This window comes from Camelus dromedarius, chromosome 8 (genome assembly GCF_036321535.1).
Source record: "Camelus dromedarius isolate mCamDro1 chromosome 8, mCamDro1.pat, whole genome shotgun sequence".
NCBI classification, from domain to species: domain Eukaryota; kingdom Metazoa; phylum Chordata; class Mammalia; order Artiodactyla; family Camelidae; genus Camelus; species Camelus dromedarius.
In genome coordinates, this window is record NC_087443.1 from 40,629,018 (window position 1) to 40,650,449 (window position 21,432).

Below are 21,432 nucleotides of genomic sequence, written 5' to 3' on the forward strand. Positions count from 1 at the left end.
TATTGTTGTAACTACTGAAAGCAGTTTTTTTCTGCAGTCATTAAGTCTTTTATATTTGAAAGACTCAAGTTTGGTAGATTTTTGGGGTCCAGTTAAAAGCTTAAAGAGGATTTTAAATGTATAATTCAATTAGATGCTTAGCTAGGCCCTGGATACTATTTTTTCCCCCTCAAATAAGACCAATTCTAATTTAACTGTTTTATTTCAGGCCCATAAAGAGAGGGGATATTCTGCCCCCAGAAAAAGGCCGAGAGGTGGCAAAGGAGCTCGGCATACCCTACTATGAAACAAGCGTCTTTGACCAGTTTGGAATCAAGGACGTGTTTGACAACGCAATCCGAGCCGCGCTGATTGCCCGCCGGCACCTGCAGTTCTGGAAATCCCACTTAAAGAAAGTTCAGAAACCTTTGCTTCAGGCACCGTTCCTACCTCCAAAAGCCCCTCCACCGGTCATCAAGGTCCCAGAATGTCCCTCCATGGGGACGAATGAAGCTGCCTGTTTACTGGACAATCCTCTGTGTGCCGACGTCCTGTTCGTCCTCCAGGACCAGGAGCAGATTTTCGCGCACCGAATTTACCTCGCTACCTCCTCTTCCAAGTTTTACGATCTTTTTCTAATGGAATGTGAAGAAACCCCAAATTGGATCAAAGGGGCTTGTGAGACTGAGAAGCAGAGCAGGGATTTCCAGGAGCAGGCATGGAGTCCTGACCCAGACGAGGAAAGGGAAGAGGGCCTCCCAAGGACACCTCAGGCCAATCACGGCAAGTTCTCAAGCTGGAACCTGCTCCAGCAGGACAGCCTGGGGCTGGAAGCTGGGGGCCCGGTCGGGGAGACACAGCCTCTGTCGGGCTGGAGTAAGGGGTTCATTGGCATGCACAGGGAAATGCAAGTCAATCCCATCTCAAAGCGAGTGGGCCCCGTGACCGTGGTCAGGATGGACTCGTCTGTCCAGCCAGGCCCTTTCCGGACCCTGCTCCAGTTTCTTTATACAGGGCAACTGGATGAAAAGGAAAAGGATTTGGTGGGCCTGGCTCAGATCGCCGAGGTCCTGGAGATGTTTGACTTGAGGATGATGGTGGAAAACATCATGAACAAGGAAGCCTTCATGAACCAGGAAATTACAAAAGCCTTTCACGTCAGGAAAGCCAATCGGATAAAAGAATGTCTCAGCAAGGGGACATTCTCAGGTGAGTGGGTTCAACGGCAAAGTCATCAATACCTTTCGCTGTGTTTTCTCAAACATTAGCCAAACGTGATCAGGGGAAAGGATAACCATCCCTAATATAGATAAGTACTTTATTTCCCCATGTACCTAAGTTACATGTATTCACTTTATTCTCATCAGACTTAAGGGTTAAATATGGTCTCCATTTTGCAGATGGAGAAACTGAGGGACAGAGAGGTTATATAACTGACCCATGTGACACAGGTAGGAAATGGTCAAGCCAGGATTTGAACCCAAGCTGCCCCCTGCAGCCCTGTGGTGTCATGATGCTTCTCTAGGGAGGTCAAGTTATCCCTGAACCTGAGCCAGTCAGCTTGATGCTCACAATCCTTCAGGATCCCTCCCTGACCAAGTCTCTTCTCCATGGACCCTTCAGCACTTACCCGTGACAAAAATCAGTGACCTTTGGTCCTGAGGCCACTGAAATCCTTGAGGCGACCTTGGTGGCCCTCTGCACTCCCATACAGGCTGCCTCCTCTGTTTCTCTCCCTTCTCCTTTCAGCCTCACACTCCTTTACCCTGCTCTTCTCCGTGTCTCTTGCCCCCTCTTTGCCTTCGATAACTGTGCCGAGTGCTGCCCGCAGCGCCCCTGCAGAATGGCTGAAGCGCACTGGTGGCCCATATCCAAGAGGGGGTACCAGCCCACACCTGCACCATCTTACATGCTTGTGCTGTTTTTCTTCTGTAATTGTCCTGTGTGTGTGTGTGTTTTGGTATAAAAAACTGACTTCCTGACTTCTCTTTATGTGGATACTTCTGCTTTTATCTTTATCTTTCATAATGCCTATCATTGTAACATCCATTTAATAAGTGGTAACTGCATCTGTGGCTTAATTTTAAAGCTTTGAGTAATATTTACTCTGCACACTGACCATCATGGTACAGAAGCAAACTTGAAAGTTAATGAAAAGATATGTTACAAACCTGCAGTAAATTAAACAATGGACCGAAAGTGAAGGTGATGAAATCTCCCTCTCCTACTGCAGAGGCATAGTAACGAAAACCAGTGTGAGCCTCAGGTGGATTCTCTCTACAATAAATATATATGTGTGTATGTAAATACATATATTACAATTAAATTTTTAAGAAAAATTTAAGTGTGAACTAGATAATGAATGATATGAGGGAATTATTGCTAATTTTCTTAGGAGTAATAATGGTTTGGTTATCTAGGAGTATGTTCTTATTTTTAGAAAATTCTTGGTAAAGTAGCTAGTAGTGAAGTATCATGCTGTTAAAAAATGTTTACACACATGAAATATATATATACCTATATATATGTATATATATAGTGCTAAGGCAAACATGACAAAATGTTAACCATGTGACAAATGTTCTATATGAAATGTTTCATCATAAGGATGAACAAATACTCCACTCCTCTACATTACTTTGTGGTTCAGAGAATGTGTTGTGACCTGATGTGCAACTGTAAATGCTCACTCCTTAATCCTTGGAGACCGTGGAGAGAAGTAGGTGTGCCCGAGGCAGGGGTGGATGCAACATCGGTCATTAAAGGTCTGGGAGAGAATCCGAGACACAGGCTGATGAGTACGGGGTGGGGGGAGCTCTGGGCGAGGCTGGCTCATGGTTGTGCTTCCTCAATCCTTGGGCAGATGTGACATTTAAGTTGGACGATGGAGCCATCAGTGCCCACAAACCGCTGCTGATCTGTAGCTGCAAGTGGATGGCTGCCATGTTCGGGGGGTCGTTTGTAGAAAGCGCCAACAGTGAGGTACGTGCCTTCCGAAAAGCCCCAGTGGTATCTTTATGAACGCGCATGTGTATATAAGGTGTTTAACTAGCCAGAGGACTTCAATTCTTTAACTGCTTCCTTGAAATAGTCTTTTACGCGGTACTTGAGTCTTAGGTTACCCTCTTCCTGATTCTGCAATTACGAGGCAGGATTGTCCACCATTCACTTGTTACCTGTGAGCCCCTCAGTGCTCTTATATCCTTTCATCCTCACAGCTCTCCTCATCCCTGAACACATGCTCAACTGTATTTTTTTTAACAAATGTCACCAGGCAAGATACTATCAATCACATAAAAGAGGGGTCATGCCTGTCCCCCCAAGTTCCAGACAGTGAAAAATTTCTTCAGTCAGTTACCTCCTGGGCTCAACTCTGTCCCTAATAGATGAGGGATCTTAAAAAGCCACCTCGTGTCTCAGTTCCCTTATCTGCAAGATGAGGGAGGCACGAGATCACCTAGTGCTTGAGCTACAGCACTCCCTGAGGCTCGGCCCTGACTTGCCTTCTCAGAGGGGTTGTCAACTCTGGGGAAACAGTAACGGAGCAAAGGGTTACTCCTCCAACCAGGCCTCTCAGTGCTTACTACGTCTAGTGGAAGCCACTGGGTCACTTGTCAAACCCTGGCCCTGTCTCCAAAAGTGGGTTATTCTCAGAGCACAGAGCAAGAGACCCTGTATCTTCATCTTTTTACAAACTGTTCTAAAAGAAAGAAAAATTCCCTTCAAGCATTAGTTTGGAGGTAGGCATTTTTTGTTGAGTTTTGCAAGTATTTCTTAGCTGTCTTTAAAAAAAACACACACACACACACAGGGACACCCCATCAAGTTTACTGTCCTCAGGGGCTGGTTTTGCTTATCCCAGCATCTCTCCAAACTTTGAACAGAAATACAGAAAACAATGGCTAATTTTTCCAGAGGGGCCCTCACATCAGAAATCTGAGCACTGCCTTTGTGACCCAGGAGCCTGCATTTGCATCCCCAAGTAGGGAAACAGAATCCTAGCATCACAAGCCAGGGTGACTGGCCGTCACTACGCCCCTCTCCTGTTTCCAGAACAAACTGCAGCTGCTTCTAAACCAATCCCCAGCAAAAGACTGTCTGCTGTTTGGAGAAAAGATACTAGAATTATCCTGATGACCTTTGCTGGTGTCTCCCAGCCTTTGTAAATCAGGAGGTCCTCTCCTGTAGCTACATGCAGTCTTTCCTGAACCCTACAAGGTGTCTGGGGGCACTGATACCAAGACACTACAGCTGCTGGATGCTGCCCAGTGACGAAGGGGCTCAGATCCCCAGTTCCCCTGCGTGCAAGCTGTGTGGTCTTGGGCAAGTACCACCTTTCTGAGCTCCAGCCTCCAGCTGCAACCTCCACATCTGGAAAACACGTTAATAACCCAAAGCTTGGTTGTGAGGTGTGAGTCAGTACTCGTGAAGCACCTCGTAAGCCCGAAACACGCAGTCGCTGACATCAGTCTTAGGTTGATGCCACTTGCATTGATGATATGCTTCCCTTCTCACTTCCAAGAAAATTTGGGGAAGCCACCAATTAATAACGCCTCATCAGGTCGGCATGTCACCAACCTCAGTCATCTCCAGAGATACAAAGCCCGGAGGCTGGCTTCCCTGATTTTTCCAGGTCACTGAAGTGTGTGCTGGTGGTGCCACGGAGCGCCTGCTATTAACCCAGCAGAGAGGACTCAATCAAGGTCAGGAGCCCAGGCACAAAGGGACACTGTCGGAGCTGACCTCACAAATGCTAATCCCCTTTATCCCTTCCCAGAATGGACTGTAATTGTCTCCAGATTAAAATGTGCCGGAGAGGTGACCAAAACAGAAACTTGGCAGCAGATGTGAACACACAAGTGTAAGGTGGTATAACAGCCTCTCCTGGAGGCGGCACCTGTTTAGCGTTTCCCCCGGGGACCTAACACCACCACCCCCACCCGCCAAGAACAGTGAGGTCACTCACTACTTAGAATGCAGCTGAGCCTGATAGAGACGTATAGATTCAACCCAGCTCAAAAGACAAAGACCATGGAATCAAGCAACAGAAGGTCTGTGCCCAGATAGCTAATCTAGGAAGAATGCTGTGAGCCACGGCCGTATCCACCCTTTCCTGCCCGTTCTCTTTATTTCCAGAGTAGACTATAACATTATATAGCTATGAACTCTAGTCTCAGCCTGAACTTGGGAAGTGACTGACCCTCTTTAACCTGTGTTCTCATCTGCAAAAATGGGGACAACAGGAGAACTTTCTTCAAAGGGCAAGTAAGTATAAGAATACACATGTAAAGCATCGAATTTAGTGCCCAGAACATACACATGCTCAGGAAGTGTTAGTGACTATTACCCTGGAGGACCTTGTTAAAGTGTTTCCATGAGGAGTTAAAGATCTTTGTCACCTGAAAGCCCTAATGTCACCAGCCCCCAGTTCCCTCCCTGAACCAGCAAAGTATGGCAGAGGTAGTTATGGGGGTAAGAAGAAGCACTGGGTTAAAGACTCAAGAAATGCTCCATGGTTAATTTTGGCCCATATTCACATGGACCTTTCTAGGCCACCTTTTTACTCTTTATTGTCTTTTGAAAATCTGACATCCCCCACAAAAATCCAGCCTATTTTTTTTTTTGCATTAATAGAATTCACATGCATATCTAGAAAGAAATAAAATATGCCCATTGATGTTACTTTTTTTGTCATTTAATATTTAAGAGGACACTGTATTTTACTTATATTTTTCTCATTACTTTTAATGTAGCAGTAAGCATAATTCTCTCCCCAGAGGTACTCAGCAAGTGGTTCATTAAAAATGCATGCCTGGGTTGTAGTAAGCAATGCTCTGGATCTAGAATATTTTCTCATTTTCTATAAGACCGTCTCTAATTATAAGCCTAATAGTCCGAGTTGATCTTTGCAATTAAAATTTTAAACCAACTAAACTGGAATATGGGTCATAGTTTTAGAGTAGCATTGTATTCTCTTTCATTACTCTTATTTTTTTTAAGCTACAACCAGCAGGTAGGATGCAAAATTTTTAATTCCATTTCTTTTATTCATATCATTTTTTAAAGTTCTACAGAAATGGTCACTCTGTTGCTATACAATTAATTATAAATGTTGAAACCACAGAAACAGCCTTAAAAAAAAATCAACCATGAGGGGGAAAAAAAAGCATGTTCTGCAAGTGTTTTGAGTTTATTCTCATTTGCTGGTTATCTGAGGGTTCCTAACATTATTTGCCAAAAAGAACCAATGCTTTAAAAAAAAAAAAAGCTGGTGTTGTATTAAGCAGGAAGGAAACAGCAGGTCATGGATGATTACAAATGTCAGAATACTCCAAAGATATTGGGAGTATTGAGGCAGGGCTGCTTGCTGGAATTTGTCATCTGCTGCTGCCAGAAATAATTTCTATTTAAGATGTCTATTTTGCCATTGTGTGGAATACACTCTTACCAAAAATTGCTAAGGTAATCTGAATATCTTCAAAATCCATAATCTCAGTGAAGAAGAAAAAACTTTAGATGTCATCTATTTCAAATCTCTCCCATGTTAATAGATGAGGAAACTGAGGATCAGAGAGGGTGAATGACTTGTCAAAGGTCACACAGCATTGTAGTGTCACAACCCTGGGCCTGCCTAGCCTCTTGCCCTGTCCTCCAAATCATTATTTTCAGAAACAGCAGACATTCCCATCCCTGTGAGAGTAGGTGTTCACAGGAAGCTCTGGGATTTTTAAAATTTATAATCACTAATAAACACTTTATAGCACTTAGCAGTTTATAAAATGTATATATTTTTACTATCAAAATGGCCCAAATTTTAAAGTTTCACAGCTTAATTAACCTTCAATTATCTAGCTGTACTAACCCAGACACCATTCTAGAGAAGTGAAATTTTGCCATATGTTCATACACATAGAACAAGTTTCTGTATCTATAAATAAATTCATGTCTAAGATAAATGTATGTGTATGTAAACATATATATACACAAATATAACCGGTGTTAAGATTAACTTGAATAGTAATTAATTACAATACAACAGCTTTTTTATTTTAAAATAGTATCAGTAACAGTTTCTACTTGCCAAGTTTTATTTATTGTAGACGTTATGCTAGAAACTTGAAATGATCACACTTGTCAAGTCATGGATGGTAGTAACCCATGCACCTTATTAGTAGAATCACAATTGTTTTCTCTCTGTCAGAGAGGGGAGCAGGTAATTTTCTCAGTATTTCTAGGAATTTTTCTGGGCCTTCCCTTTGATAAACTAAGGGAAAGCTCTGTCTGAAAGGTTATTCCCTCTCTGAGGTAGCTGGTGGCCATGCAGGAAAATGATACAGCTGGTTACTAGAGCTTAAACCATTCTGCAACCACACCACTATAGAAGACTGCAGTGGCTGTGAGCCCCTTGTAGATTGTGGAGGCATTTTATAGACAAATACACACACACAAATATATGGAGAGAGAGATTAGATATACAATACAGATATAAATAATACATAGATGTAATCATACATAGGTGTATATTTTTATATACTGTATAGAGGTTTATTAAGTACCAGAATTAAGAAGTCTATAATTGTTCATTCTATTTATTATTATTAAGTTTTTATTTTAGGTTTTTTTTTTTAATTTTGTATTTTCCTCCCAACAGGGGCACTGGGGACCAAACCCAGGAATTTATGCACACCGAGCACATGCTCTACCACTGAGCTATACCCTCCACCCTAAAACTGTTCATTCTTTAGAACTTAGAAATCTATTCTTAAAAACTGTTAGTGAAATATGGTGCTTTATTGCATTGTAGCTTTATTCCTTACCATGAAGGGTTTCCGGTCCTGCACAGCAGTTCTGACTATAAACTAGAATTGTATTTCCTGGGTTCACATATTGGTCCCAACTTCCTAGCTCTGTGACCTTGGACACGGACTTAACCTCCCTGAACCTCCGTTTCCTTATCTGTAAAATGGCAAAAATCATAGTCTTTTCCTCCTAGGACGGATGTAAGGATCAAAGTAGGTAATGCATGTGGAAAGCTTCTTAGCACATTACCTTGTGCACAGGAGGCCTTCAATTAGGCTAAATCTTCTAATCGTCGTCATGCCAACAGCAAGCACTAGAGGTACCATTCTACACCATGCCAGAGCACACCTCATGGAGTGAGAGACCGAAAATGAAGAATAGCTGCTCTACCGTGTATACCCCCACTGACCCATGCCCAGACACTGGGAACTCCGCTTAGCACGCCGTCCCTGGTGCCCTAGCAAACCCTAGCGTGTATGTGTATGGGCAACAACTACAGGTAGTCAGGAGGGAGATTAGGGGGAGCCAACAGTGAACAGTTCCCCTTGCCTAGCCATTCCCCTACATGTCCTCCCAGGCAAAGGTTTCTCTGGAGTCTCTCAATCTGCTACCTGATAATGTTCCAGTAGTTCTGAATCTAGGTGCTTGTGCCGTAGGAAAAATACTGAAGTGTGTATATCATGCAAGCATATATTGATAGAATGTTGGAATCAAGCCAGTCACCGTGGCAACGGGGGTGGTTGCTCATGCTCTGTTTTGACATCTCAAGAGAGCTGGGCTGTATCCTGTGTCGGCAGCAGTGCGGTGTGCAGCTCCCCCCGGCACCTGTCATGTTGCTAGGAGATTTCTTTCCCCACAATAGAGTATTGTAAGGTACTTGGCAAGGAGGGCCTATAATGTCATCATACATTTACAGCCCATTTGTCTGATTTATAAGCCCAAATAGCCATTTAAAAATTCCAAATCAGGCTTTGTCAGGCAGCCGCACGCTTTTGTCATCTACAAATCAAACTGTTATGTTTAAAGCCGTAAATAGTGAATGACTTCTAAGCACAGCCTCAGAGCAGGTGCCCCAGACCCGCTAATAACCAGTCCCCCAGTTGGGCTATTTACGAGCAGTATAGCCTGAGAATGTGCCCCCTGCTTTCTTCAGCAGAACTTACCTTTTCAAATAACATTTCAGGTATACCTCCCGAACATAAACAAGATGTCAATGCAGGCGGTATTGGATTATCTCTATACCAAGCAGTTGTCACCTAACTTGGACCTGGACCCACTGGAATTAATTGCCTTGGCAAACAGATTTTGCCTGCCACACTTGGTTGCACTTGCAGGTAAGGCTGATGACTCGGGGCCATGCAGTGTCTGTCTGTCATATTTATCAAAATCACATTTAAGCAAAAGCAAGATTTCCAGGGGATGAAAAATTAATTTTTTATCACCCAATATAAGAGTGTCCTGTGTAGGGTGATAGGAACTGATCAGATGTATCAGACAGCCCAACTCAATTCAACAGCTACTTCCTAAGCACCTACTGGGTAGCAGGTCTTGCTCGGTGCCGCATATATAAACATGAGTAATGCATGACCACTGCCCCCGAGGCCCATGCTCTGTGCACTCTGCCTCATCAGTGGACCACAGAATTGGAAACAAAACTGTTGTGTCCATTTATCCCCATAACGTGCTCAAACACAGCCTCTAAGGAAGAGGCAGTAGGAGGCGGTGGTTAAGAACATAGGCTACAGACCCAGGTTGCTTATGTTCAAATCCTGACTCCACCTTTTACTGGCTGGATGACTTCATACTTGATTTAACCATTCTGTGTCTCAGCTTTCTCTCTCTTCAAAATGGGGATATTATTATTCTACAATAGAGTTGTTATGAAGACTAAGTAAGATGTGTGCATTATATATATAAAGTCCTTAGAACAGTGTCTGGCACCTAGTAAGCATTATGTAAGTGGTTTTCTTAAAGCTATTTTAGAAAATGTTCTGAAATTGTCAAGATCATTTTGGGAAAAAGGGAAAAAAGGAAATTTGGCTTAACTTCACGAAATCTTATCATTTCTACATTTGTTCAGTTGGTAAGCTGAAGCAGGTCTAAACAAGATATATGCATTCAAATACTCTTTTCTTGAATTTGGACCTTTTGTTTCATTCACCAGAGGTGTCAGTTAGCAATATGGGTGTTTATTGCTACATTTAGTTGACTCCTACTAACCATGAAAGCAGAGATAGTGCCTGTTTTGTTCACTGGTTTGTCCCCTACACACAGAAAAGTGCCTCAGCTTATTAGGCTCTCAATAAAAAATTACTGAATCATTAAGTGAAAATCAGTGTATGAACAAATCAACCAGCCATATCTGCACTCAACTTTCTGGCAATCCCTTTAGAAAAAAAGATGTATTTCTCTGTACTCCAGGTTTCTACTACAATCAACCAGCTGGAGATCAAAGTTTCCTCCTTACCTTCCTTCTTTACCAGTTGGATAGCAAGAGATCAAAGTTGAAGTATTGCTGTTCAATTTTTGTAACTGTCTTTAATCAATACACCTGAAGTCATAGAGCCAAATGAGTATTATTGCTTTTTAAATACTAACTCTAGGAGGCTTCAATAGACAATTCCTTTTTTTCAGAAGAGTCCCAAACCATTTGAGTATCTACAGTATTTACAATATTTACCCTTTGAAGATAAATTTGATTGTTTTAAATAGTCAAAAGTATTTTGGAACCAAATCTGTTAAACAAGGTTTATGATCAATCTTGAAGTAATGTCATTTTTGCATGAATATTAAGTATGGTGATGGAAACATGGAACTGGCTTCTCCATGAAAGAAACCGACCCAAAGAAACCTTCTTGTATGAACTACAGACTCCCATGTATGTTTTCTTATTAAATGCTATTATTAACTGTTATGATTATTTAATATACAGCTTCCCAAGATGATTCCTTTACTCATTTATATGGTGTTTGCTGTTTAGTGTAAGTATAGAGTGTTTCAAACATAGTGTTTAAAATACATTGTGATTAAAAAAAATCAGTTTCTAGGATGAAAATGCTTTGCAAGCCGAAGTGTTAAATGAATACCAAGAAATACTGCTCTTACCTAAAATTCAAAACCCAGTGACTTCTCTGGGAAATAAAGTTCCGAACAGTTTTTTGTTTGTCAATCCAACAAGGAAGGGTTGCAAACGAAACCATGTATATCTAGATGCCACATTGACCAGACAGAGACATACTGACCAACGAGTATGTAGAACCAGAGCAGAAAGTAAGCATGAGTTGGATAGTATACTAGATTAGAAGCATAGATGCAGTGCCAGAGATGAAAAAGAATATATCAAAATGGCATACTGCCCAAGGCAATCTACAGATTTAATGTGATCCCTATCAAATTACAGGACATTATTCACAGAACTAGAACAACCAATCCTAAAATTTATATGAAATCACAAAAGACCCAGAATTGCCAAAGCAATATTGAAGAAAAAGAACAAAGCTGGAGGAATAACACTCCCAGACTTCAGACAATGCTACAGAGCTACAGTCATCAAAATAGCATGGTATTGGCATAAAAACAGACATATGGATCAATGGAACAGAACAGAGAGCCCAGAAATAAACCCACAGACCTATGGTCAATTAATCTTCAGCAAAAGAGGCAAGAATATACAACAGAGAAAGGACAGTGTCTTCAGCAAGTGGTGTCGGGAAGACTGGACAGCAGCATGTAAATCAATGAAGTTAGAATACTCCCTCACTCCATTCACAAAAATAAACTCAAAATGCCTTCAAGACTTAAAAAATACAAAACAAGACACAATAAATCTCCTAGAAGAAAACAAAGGCAAAACATTCTCTGACATAAATCTTAGCAATGTTCTGCTAGGGCAGTCTCCTAGGAAATAGAAATAAGAGCAAAAATAAACAAATGGGACCTAATTAAACTTATAAGCTTTTGCACAACAAAGGAAACCATAAGCAAAACAAAATGACAACCTACGGAATGGGAGAAAATATTTGCAAATGATAAGACTGACAAAGGCTTAATTTCCCTAATATATAAACAACTCATACAACTTAGTAACAAAAAAACAAACAACCCAGTCCAAAAATGGGCAGAAGATCTAAACAAGCAATTCTCCAATGAAGACATAGAAATGACCAATAGGCAAATGAAAAAAATGCTCAATATCACTAATTATCAGAGAAATGCAAATCAAAATTACAATGAGTTAGCACCTCACACCAGTCAGAATGGCCATCATTCAAAAGTCCACGAATGATAAATGCTCAAAAAAATAAAAATAGGCTTACTGTATGATCCAGCAATCCCACTTCTGGGTATATATCTGGAGGGAACTCTAATTTAAAAAGATACATACACCCCAGTGTTCATAGCAGCACTATATATAATAGCCAAGACATGGAAGCAACCTAAATGTCCATCAACAGATGACTGGATAAAGAAGTTGTGGTGTATTTATACAATGGAATACTACTCAGCCATAAAAAGGAATAAAATAATGCCATTTGCAGCAACATGGAGATCGTTATCCTAAGTGAAGTAAGCCAGAAAGAGAAAGAAAAATACCATATGATATCACTCATATGTGGAATCTTAAAAAAAAAAAAGAAAGAAAGAAAGAAAGAAAGAAAGAAAGAGGACACTATGAACTCATCTACAAAAACAGACTCACAGACATAGTAAACAATCTTATGGTTACCTGGGAAAGGGGGTGGGAAGAGATAAATTTGGGAGTTTGAGATTTACAAATGTTAGCCACTTTATATAAAAATAGATTCTAAAAAAGTTTCTGCTGTACAGCACAGGGAACTATGTTCAATATCTTGTACCAACCTTTAATGAAAAAGAATATGAAAATGAACATATATGTATATGCATGACTGGGATATCATGCTGTACACCAGAAATGGACACACTGTAACTGACTGTACTTCAATTTAAAAAGAAAAAAAAATATATCAGCATCAAAGAACCTGAAATGCGGGGCCAAGATTGTACCCTCACACGTCAATCCCAGAGGCCAGCCAACAACGCAGTCTCGGAACCACAATTTGAATTCAGCTCAGAAGCCTTGAACACAGCTTCGAAGCAGAAATGGCCCTCCTGCCTAGACTTTTGTGACTTCTGACTGAAGTTCCCTCCAATCTTTATAATCTAAGAGGTTGAACAATAATGTCCCCCATCTGCTGCTGTTGAGACAGACGTACACTTTCAGTTTTAATTCCCCATTTGGACTCATTCCTGTTACTCGATCCCTCCACTGTCAGAGTATTGAGAACTGGAGTGATGTGAGTGGGGAAACTGTCCAGCAGGAAGATAGTGCGGAGTCTAGAGGATTCTAGGAAAGTACTGGACTGTCCAGAGCAGCACTCTCCAAGAGAACTTTCCACAGTGATGGAAACTGTGAGTGTTTGCTTTTATCCAATACACATGGGCTACTGAGCACTGAAATGTGGCTAGTATTGCTGAGGACCTGAATTTTTTATTTGATTTGATTTTAATTAAGTTTAAATAGTCTGATGTGGCCAGTACTCACCATACTGGACAGTGCAAGTCTACAGACTCTGGCTATTTCAGAAGGGCTAACAAGTGTCCCCGGGGTCACTGGTGCAATGGCTAGAGACCAGAACTCCATGTGCTAAGAGGCCACATATCAGAGTGGGCCCTAGATTCAATCTGCATGGCTGCAGAGCTGTCCCATACTTCCTCCTCTGTTAGAGGGTCCCAGACCAGACCCTCCAGGTATTAACTCTCCCCTGTTCCCTCTCTCCCCCAGAGCAGCACGCCGTTCAGGAGCTGACCAAGGCTGCCATGAGTGGCGTGGGCATCGATGGGGAAGTGCTCTCTTATTTGGAATTGGCCCAGGTTTGTAGCCATTTGCTTTTCACCTTTTAAGTGTGTTCAACCAGTTCACTTAATGCTGATAAAACACTGCTGTTACATCTGTCTAAATAAAGATGTCACCACTGAGTCACAAAGGCCCCCTGTGTGCAATGAGAAGATCTGAGAGTTTTACATTTCAGGCACCATTCACCCTGCTGGGCTTCGTTTGAAAAAACAAGGACCCCACCCCCACGCCAGCCCCATTATCCCCCAAGGCACCAGCTTCACAAGTGGGAGAACAGCTTGGGGCAAGGGAGGGGAAGGCTCTGTCTCTCTTGTTTTGAATTCTTAGACACATATTGGCTGAGATCAGAGTTTCTAGAATTCCGGGAAGTCCTGTGATGCCCCACATCTCACTGTAGCTCTCCTGGGGTTGTTTTTGTTTTTTAATCAGTATTTGTTACTGTTGATGTTGTGATTCCATAATCCCAATACCCACTAGCCTCTTCCTCCAGAGAGGGTCTGAGATCTAGCTTCGGCTTTGTCACGGAACAACTTACTTCAGGCACAAAGTTAAATTCTGCCTCAGTTTCCTCATCTGTAGGAAATGGGGTTGGCAGTTCACAGCCTAGCAACCTCACAGATGATGTGGAAAATCAAGTGGGAGAGAATGTTCCAAAAAGTGCACTGGAGAGGGTATTCGGAGTTACCTGTCCCTGGCTCAGACTTACTGGCAATGAGTTTACACTCAGAAGGAACTAAGAATACATTCTTCAGTCTTTTCTTCGGCCTGTTGGCTTTCTTTGTTCCCTGTCTCCCTTAAGACAGTGGTTTATGGAGTCTTAGGTCAGGCATTTTAAATCAGTGTTTCTCAATTAAGAGAGAGAGGGCGGTTTCAGGGAGAGGAGGGAGGCCTCTCGCAGGTATTCCTCCAGCCATTCCAACCGTGGCCATGGGAGGTGGCCCAGATTCAAAAGGGAGAAAGGTGGGACGGGACTTCACATCCACCTCTTCATTCTGACTTAACATTCAACTAATATTTGTTATTTTCTCCCCGTGAACCAGGCACCACACTAGACAAGAGGACAGACAGATACAAAAGGTCAATGCTCTGCCCTTGGGGCGATTGTGGGCAACTGAGAAAAAAACACATACGCATAGATTATTAAAATCCAGTATGAGCAACAGCCCAATAGAGGTTACAGTCAAAACTGAGAACAGACATCAGACATTGCAGTAAAATCACCAAGCCCTGTCAAAACTGTCCACATTTGGAATCTGAGGTCTTTTGAAAGAGGCCTGGGGGAGAGTTTATGATTGTGCTCTCTACAATAAGTATTCCTCTTAGAGAAAAATAAAATGACCTGGAATTTCATAGAGGGCCAGTCCACATGAGGTAATGAGTTGCAGTTTTGTCTGTTTGTTGGCTTTGACCACAGACTCCGCCCCCACCCACACCTACACCCTGCAAGGAAATAGTATGATGGCTGCTAAGCTCTGACAAGCCTGGGCAGGAAGGGTGTAGCGTGGCGTCTCCCGTACCTCAGCTCATTCGTTAGACTCTAACCCCAGGCTGTACTGGTAAGTATTTAACAGTCAGCCTGGGGACAGGTGGGACCCTGACCTGTTGCTGTTTCCATACACATTCCTACCTGGCTAACTGTAACAACACGAAGTCACCAAACTCAAGAGTAGGGAAGAAATGTACCCAGTTGCCTCTCTTGAGCAAGTACAAGCCAACTCCAACTCCAGGATACCACTGCTCTAATCTTATTTTCAGAAAGAAATCTATCAAGAGAAGTTAAAAGCACCTGCTAAAATTCTCTGTGATGTTGGGCTTGTGATTTGCAGAGAGTTTCTTGAGTTAGTTTTTGAGGACTTTGGCTATTTCCTTGGCCTTCGTTCAGGGTGGAGATGTGGGCCCCAGAGGGAGCACCCTGCAGGTTTCAGGGTTCACCTGATCAGAGAAACTTCAAGAGCAACAGGCCGCAGGATGGATGCCTGAAAGGGGCATGGACAGAAAGTGAGGGATGCGGAGACCTGCCCAGTTTGGGGAGGGAATAGGGAGTGGACTATTGATTTTTGAGCATCAGGTCTTTTTCAGTCTCAGCCAAGTCAGCTGCCACCATCCTGAGCATGTGCTCGGAAAGGAGAGGGTGGATGGAGTATTTGGATCCCTCCTACCCTGCCCACACTGCCTGCTCTTCTTATGTAACCAAAGGACAGGTATAAGACAGTCACACATTCCTCAGTCTCCTCTTTCAGGTCTTCGGCCCCAGCAAGCTGAGCTCTGACACGCGACACGGAGGATTCTGTTGCGGAGGCTTCCTTAAACAGATGACACCGCAACATTCTGCTGTTGGCTGGTGCCTTCCAGAGGCCACAGCCACTTATCACTAGAGGGCGGGGGGGGGGGGGGCGGCGGCAAGGTATACTTCAGACTCCTGATCTGCTACAGTGATTATTTTTAGTGTGCCTATCCCAGGGCGCAGGGGAGGAGTGTGCCAAACACTACTCAGCTGGCATCAGAACCGTGGTCAAAGTCAAAACACTATCGTCAGAACAGGAGGTTTCTGAATTAGTCCTCTGGGCCATTTCTCTCACCCCTGCGACGGCATTTTATTTCTTCGTTGCATCACTTTAGACAATAGAGCCTGACACCCTTTTGGTGACTTCCCTGCAGTTTCACAACGCCCACCAGCTGGCTGCCTGGTGTTTGCACCACATCTGCACCAACTACAACAGCGTGTGTTCCAAGTTCCGCAAGGAAATCAAATCGAAATCTGCAGGTGAGACTGTGCGGTCCCCATGTGTCCAATTCTCCTCACCTCTGACTGTGAAGGGTTTGCCTTCACTGCCCTTGAGAAGGAATGTGGAGAATTCCTTGGGACTGGCTGGCAGTCCCAGATTCATGTGACGGGACACAGGGACTTGTGGTTGGGAATTCTCTTCGGAGAACTTCGTGGTTGGGGGGATTCGGGTGCCCTGCTGCAGAGCAAGCTAAGGTGGTTAGCTCACCCTTGCTCAGGGAGGCATGCTTAGGAGCTAGCTTAGACTCTGAAATCAGGGGGTTCTGGGTTCAGACCCTGTGTGTCCAGCTGCTTGACTTTAGGCAAGTAATTCTACCTCCCAAAACTTTAGTGTCACGATCTGCAAAGGGTCCTACTCGTAGTCCCTGCACGTTGGGTTTTTGAGAGGATGCACAGGATAATCACGTATGAGCAGCACTAAGCACAGAACCTTGCACACAGAAGCGGTCAGTGAACAGCAGGCATCATCATCTTCACCTTTCTCCTTCACCAGACAACCAGGAATACTTTGAGCGGCACCGCTGGCCCCCAGTGTGGTACCTGAAGGAAGAAGACCACTACCAGCGTGTGAAAAGAGAAAGAGAGAAGGAAGACATTGCACTAAATAAACATCACTCAAGACGAAAGTGGTGCTTCTGGAATTCATCTCCAGCAGTCGCCTGAGGTGGAAGAGGGAAGAAAATCAGTAATCTGACACACCACTTTTAAAGGCACTACTGTAAAATTAGTCTTATTATTAGAGATAAGATGTAGTTCAGGTTTCAGGCACTGATCTGCCTCCACTTTTGTGCATTTATCTTTGTTGGGATCAAAGCACAAGCTCACCATCAATGAGCCTGGACAAAAAGGGAAGTTGACGCTCACTGCATTCCTTAAACTTACATGTATAATTTTTTGTTACAAGGCTTAATAAACTTCAGTCCGTTATCTCCTTTCTTTTTATACAAAGGAAAAAAAATCCAGCTTTCCTGTTTCAAATTCCAAATTGGAAAATATTTTTATATGGTCTCTTGTATTTTGTTGGAAATGAAAATACTGTGTATTGCTTTATTTTACAGACCACAAATTAACCATGCAGTCGCCCTGTGAGTCTCTTCACCCACGTGACCGCTGAGCATTATTACTTAATTAGTGGGTTATCCTTTTGTTGTGAAGTAAAGGGTTGGAATGAAATTCCCCAAAGTGCAAGCCAGAGAGCGTTTAATCTTTGTTCTGCTGAATAACATTGGTATAATTACCAAGTCAACTCCAAGAATGTGTATTTACAATATTTGCCGTGTAAGTGCTAGTAATTATATGGTTCTATGTGCCATGTAAAATATAGTGATATCAAATCTTCTGTTGTTTAAAACATCTAGATTCAAGAGGATAATCTTTATAATCATTAGAAGGGCTTATTACATCCCAGCATTATCCAGGGCAAACTCACTCGTGGATCTGAATACAAGAGATACCATCAGAGATGGGTGTTGGGATGGCTGTTTGAGGATGTCTGTCTCTCGGGAGTCCTGGATCCTGCCGTGTTTCTGCACGCAGATTCTCCACTGACTTGAATCGAAATGCGCAAGGGAAAGGGTCCCCGGACTCTGTCCCCACATCTGCAGGCTTGTCACATCTCACCACCAGAAAAAGGCTTCCTCAGGTCTCTCACCTGCGGCCAACTTCACTTTGTAAGACCCGTATTTTTAACTCTTTCCAGGGAAAATTCGTGTCGCTGCAGAAGTAGGCCAAGACAGACCACCCACCCCTGCTGAAATGCAGTGGGGCCTGTGAAGGCACAAAGCCGGAGGCTGGGTCGTCTAGGGTCCCTGCATCCTCCAATGCAGACAGGAATTTTATTCCAAGAGTCTAGGAAATGGTGCTATTGTGAGTTAGTTCTGACCCTTTGTCCTTCTGAGTTTTCAGTGTTAAAATAGAAAGTATTGAGCAGGGGAGCTTTGGTGAGGCAGCCAATCATCGCCTCTCTGTAAATGAAGCTGTTACAGGACTCATACAGAGCGTTTTAAGGCCACAGCTCCATGCCTGTCATGGGATGTGCGGTGGAGGCTGGGGCTTATTCTACCAGGAGGTCATTTTAGTGATGCTAAAGGCTGTTGATTTTTTTTCTAGCTTTCAGAAGTTGGAAAAGAGGCAATTGAGCCCAGTGTTGACAGCCAAAAACATTGGAAAATCTATCCAGATTACAGATGGGCATTTATTCCAGGTGGTGGATACACACCAGTTACAAGAGTTTGGAGAGGCCCAGAAATGTGTCACCCTCGCATGGTAAAGGAGGGGGCAGTAGAGTAGGGATGGATGACTGCAAATGCATCTGCTTTAATTTTTGGTCAGTAGGTTGTAAATCATTAATAGAAGGAGAAAGGAGACAGAAGATTAGGATAGATGTCAAGACTCAGGAAGAATTGACATATATCCCATCAAAAAATGGTAGAAGTTGAGTTTCTGACGAGTAGTCAGAGTTGAATTTACACAACCAAAGCTCCCATTTGACTGTAACCTTGCCAAAACGTAATGGGCATGTAAATGCACCTGGGGTACAAGCAATAATATCCACTAGTGTTTGCTGTCAGCTCCTGTAACCAAGTGGCTGGTTCATTTGGTTGCTGCTGATTACGGCCTTTAACCATGGTGGTTTGTTTCCTGTTTTTTATTTCACAAAAAGCCAATAAAATTGTTTAGCTATAAAATACCTCCAGTTTTGTTTTTTTTTTTTTTAAGGCCTACCATCATTATCATGTGTATAACTTTAACTTCTTTTTAAAAACTCGAAGAGTGCTGGGTCACAGGGGGCTGCGTGTGCTCCAGGAAGAAGGCGGCTTGAATGACTGTTGTCCTTGTCTTCAGTACTGCAGAAAGTCTAACACCATGCTGTACATGAGGGGTCTGGCTTTCTGCTCTTGGCAAGTACCATTATGTCACTAGACATGGTACATTTTCGGAAAAAACAAAAATGACATCTCTTCTCTAATGAACTTATTATAATCTCCGTTTGGGCAGTTCTGCCAGCAGTTAAGTGAACGTATGTATTGGTGGGTTCCTGAAGATCAGTCTTTTATTCAGAAGCACATCTGAGAAAACCTTTGGGAAAATTTGAAAACGATTTCTGGACTTCTAGGTAGTGTAATGTTTGCCCAAGCTCAGAGGGAAGAAGGGTCTCCACAGAGATCGCAAAGGGGGATTTTCTGAGTGGAAAATTCCCTGTGGAAAGGAGTTGACAGCTATAAAAGAAAATAATAACAACTGCAGGAAGAAGGCAGTTTCCAACACATCAGCACACCTTTTAAAGGTGGGAGGTCCAGATTAGGCACCTTCTACATACTGCCTCCAGTGCAGTCTCACCTGAAGAAAGTCTTGGTGTAAGTTTCTCATAAGGCAATGTCTAGCAAACCATTGAGGATTTCAACAACCCTTTATCAGCATTACAGAAACCACAAATTCTACTGGTTTAGAAGTAACTCAATTATTTTCATTACAGACATTCAAAAGCAAGAATCATATGCTTCTAAGACTTTTTTCCCCCACACTTGCTTCCATTATATGGTATATCAGTTGTCAAAATTCAGTTTTTCATCATTGTGACACTGCCTAAGTAGAATAAATTCTACTAGGCAGAGGGAAAAACAGTGAATTCTGAATTTGGAAACTTATGAGTGCAGCATTTCTGAAATGAATGCTATTCTGCAAGCCGAAGATGTATCAGGCCTTTTCCTGTGGAAATATATAATGGTATTTCCTTAATTGAATGCTCTACTTGGGTGCTAGTAGGCAAGTAGCAATAATTTCTCTTTTCTAGAAGAATATGACTATTGCATAAAAGATGTCGAGTTAAAAGCCAGGGAGAATGTTTGTGTTGTGTGTATATGAGCATGTGTGTAATAATCAAGAAGCAACAACAGAAGGAAGCGAGGGGTGGGAGACTAAAGATAATTTTAAAAAAAGAAAAAGAGGGAGAAGGGCCACTGATCAGAGCCATGGAAGTTGAATTTAACACTCTGAGCCATGGATGGACTGTCTTTCTTCCAAAGTGCTAATTTGTGAGATTATTCCATATCTCATGACTTAATTTACTTTCAGATGAAGACTTTGCTCTCTTGAATTTCCAGTTAGGAGGCAGGTGATGTATGCAACACAGAAAGGCAGTGGTGTGGCCACACTGGTGACTTGTAAAAGGAGAAGCCAGGCTGTTCCCTTTGGCTGCATTTGAAAATTTCAGCCTATGCTAATAGTCCCTTTAAGTTGGGTATTTTTCCGTAAGCCATTTAGACACATGATTTTTCACTGAGTGCATGTGCAGGTGCTTCATCAGTTAGACTTTTACAGACTAGAGTCTACAAAATATGGAAATAATTTGGGAGCAGATTAACTCTTGGGTAGAAACAAATCCATCATACATTTGCGCATCCACAGACATGAACATGCTAGAAACAACAGTAGGAGACATGAAGTGACTTGCTAGCAACTCACTCCCATGCTTGCCATTTCTCCAGGAACAGAACATTTTAGTGACATGAATCTCCAGTAGCATGTAGATAAAACAGGTGATTCCCAAATGTGGCCCCAGAGAATGGGTATTTAAATTATTTGAGTCCGAATATATTGTCAGTCCCAACGACAAGCATAGTTAGATTTTGCAGGCAATCAATGAGAAAAGAACTTGGTTCATTTCTCTCTGCTTGGAGGCCAACCCAAGTTTGGGCATTTTTTGGTTCCTTCCCAATCTGATAAAAATAAACATCCTTTTGGTTTCATGACCCATGGTAGTCCCAACTGGAGCGATAATACCATGGAATGTTAAGCTTAAGTGTTGTCTGAAAAGATATATAAACTCTCTAACTTGAGTCATCTTAAAAAAAAAAAAAAAAAGGAAACAGCTTTCACTGAATCTTTGGTGCAGATTAAATGAGATGATTTAGGTAAAAGCACTTGGCACAGTGCCTGGCACTAGTTAGCACTCAATAAATGGACCTGAGAGCACATCAAATACCCCCAGGCA

The 21,432-nt window shown here is 42.5% G+C and overlaps 1 protein-coding gene across 4 annotated transcripts in view; it reads left to right on the forward strand.

The window, feature by feature from the left end:
• RHOBTB1 (Rho related BTB domain containing 1) overlaps window positions 1-19,128 on the forward strand; it is a 116,468-nt gene extending 97,340 nt beyond the window's left edge. For all 4 annotated transcript variants that reach the window (XM_064488139.1, XM_031461241.2, XM_031461243.2 and 1 more), the window contains 6 exons: window positions 209-1,188; window positions 2,843-2,961; window positions 8,963-9,113; window positions 13,583-13,671; window positions 16,313-16,418; window positions 16,933-19,128. In XM_064488139.1, coding sequence (XP_064344209.1) covers window positions 209-1,188; window positions 2,843-2,961; window positions 8,963-9,113; window positions 13,583-13,671; window positions 16,313-16,418; window positions 16,933-17,102 — 1,615 coding nt within the window. In that variant the 3' untranslated portion in view covers window positions 17,103-19,128. The remainder of the gene's footprint in view (window positions 1-208; window positions 1,189-2,842; window positions 2,962-8,962; window positions 9,114-13,582; window positions 13,672-16,312; window positions 16,419-16,932) is intronic.
• The last annotated feature ends 2,304 nt before the right edge of the window (window positions 19,129-21,432 follow it).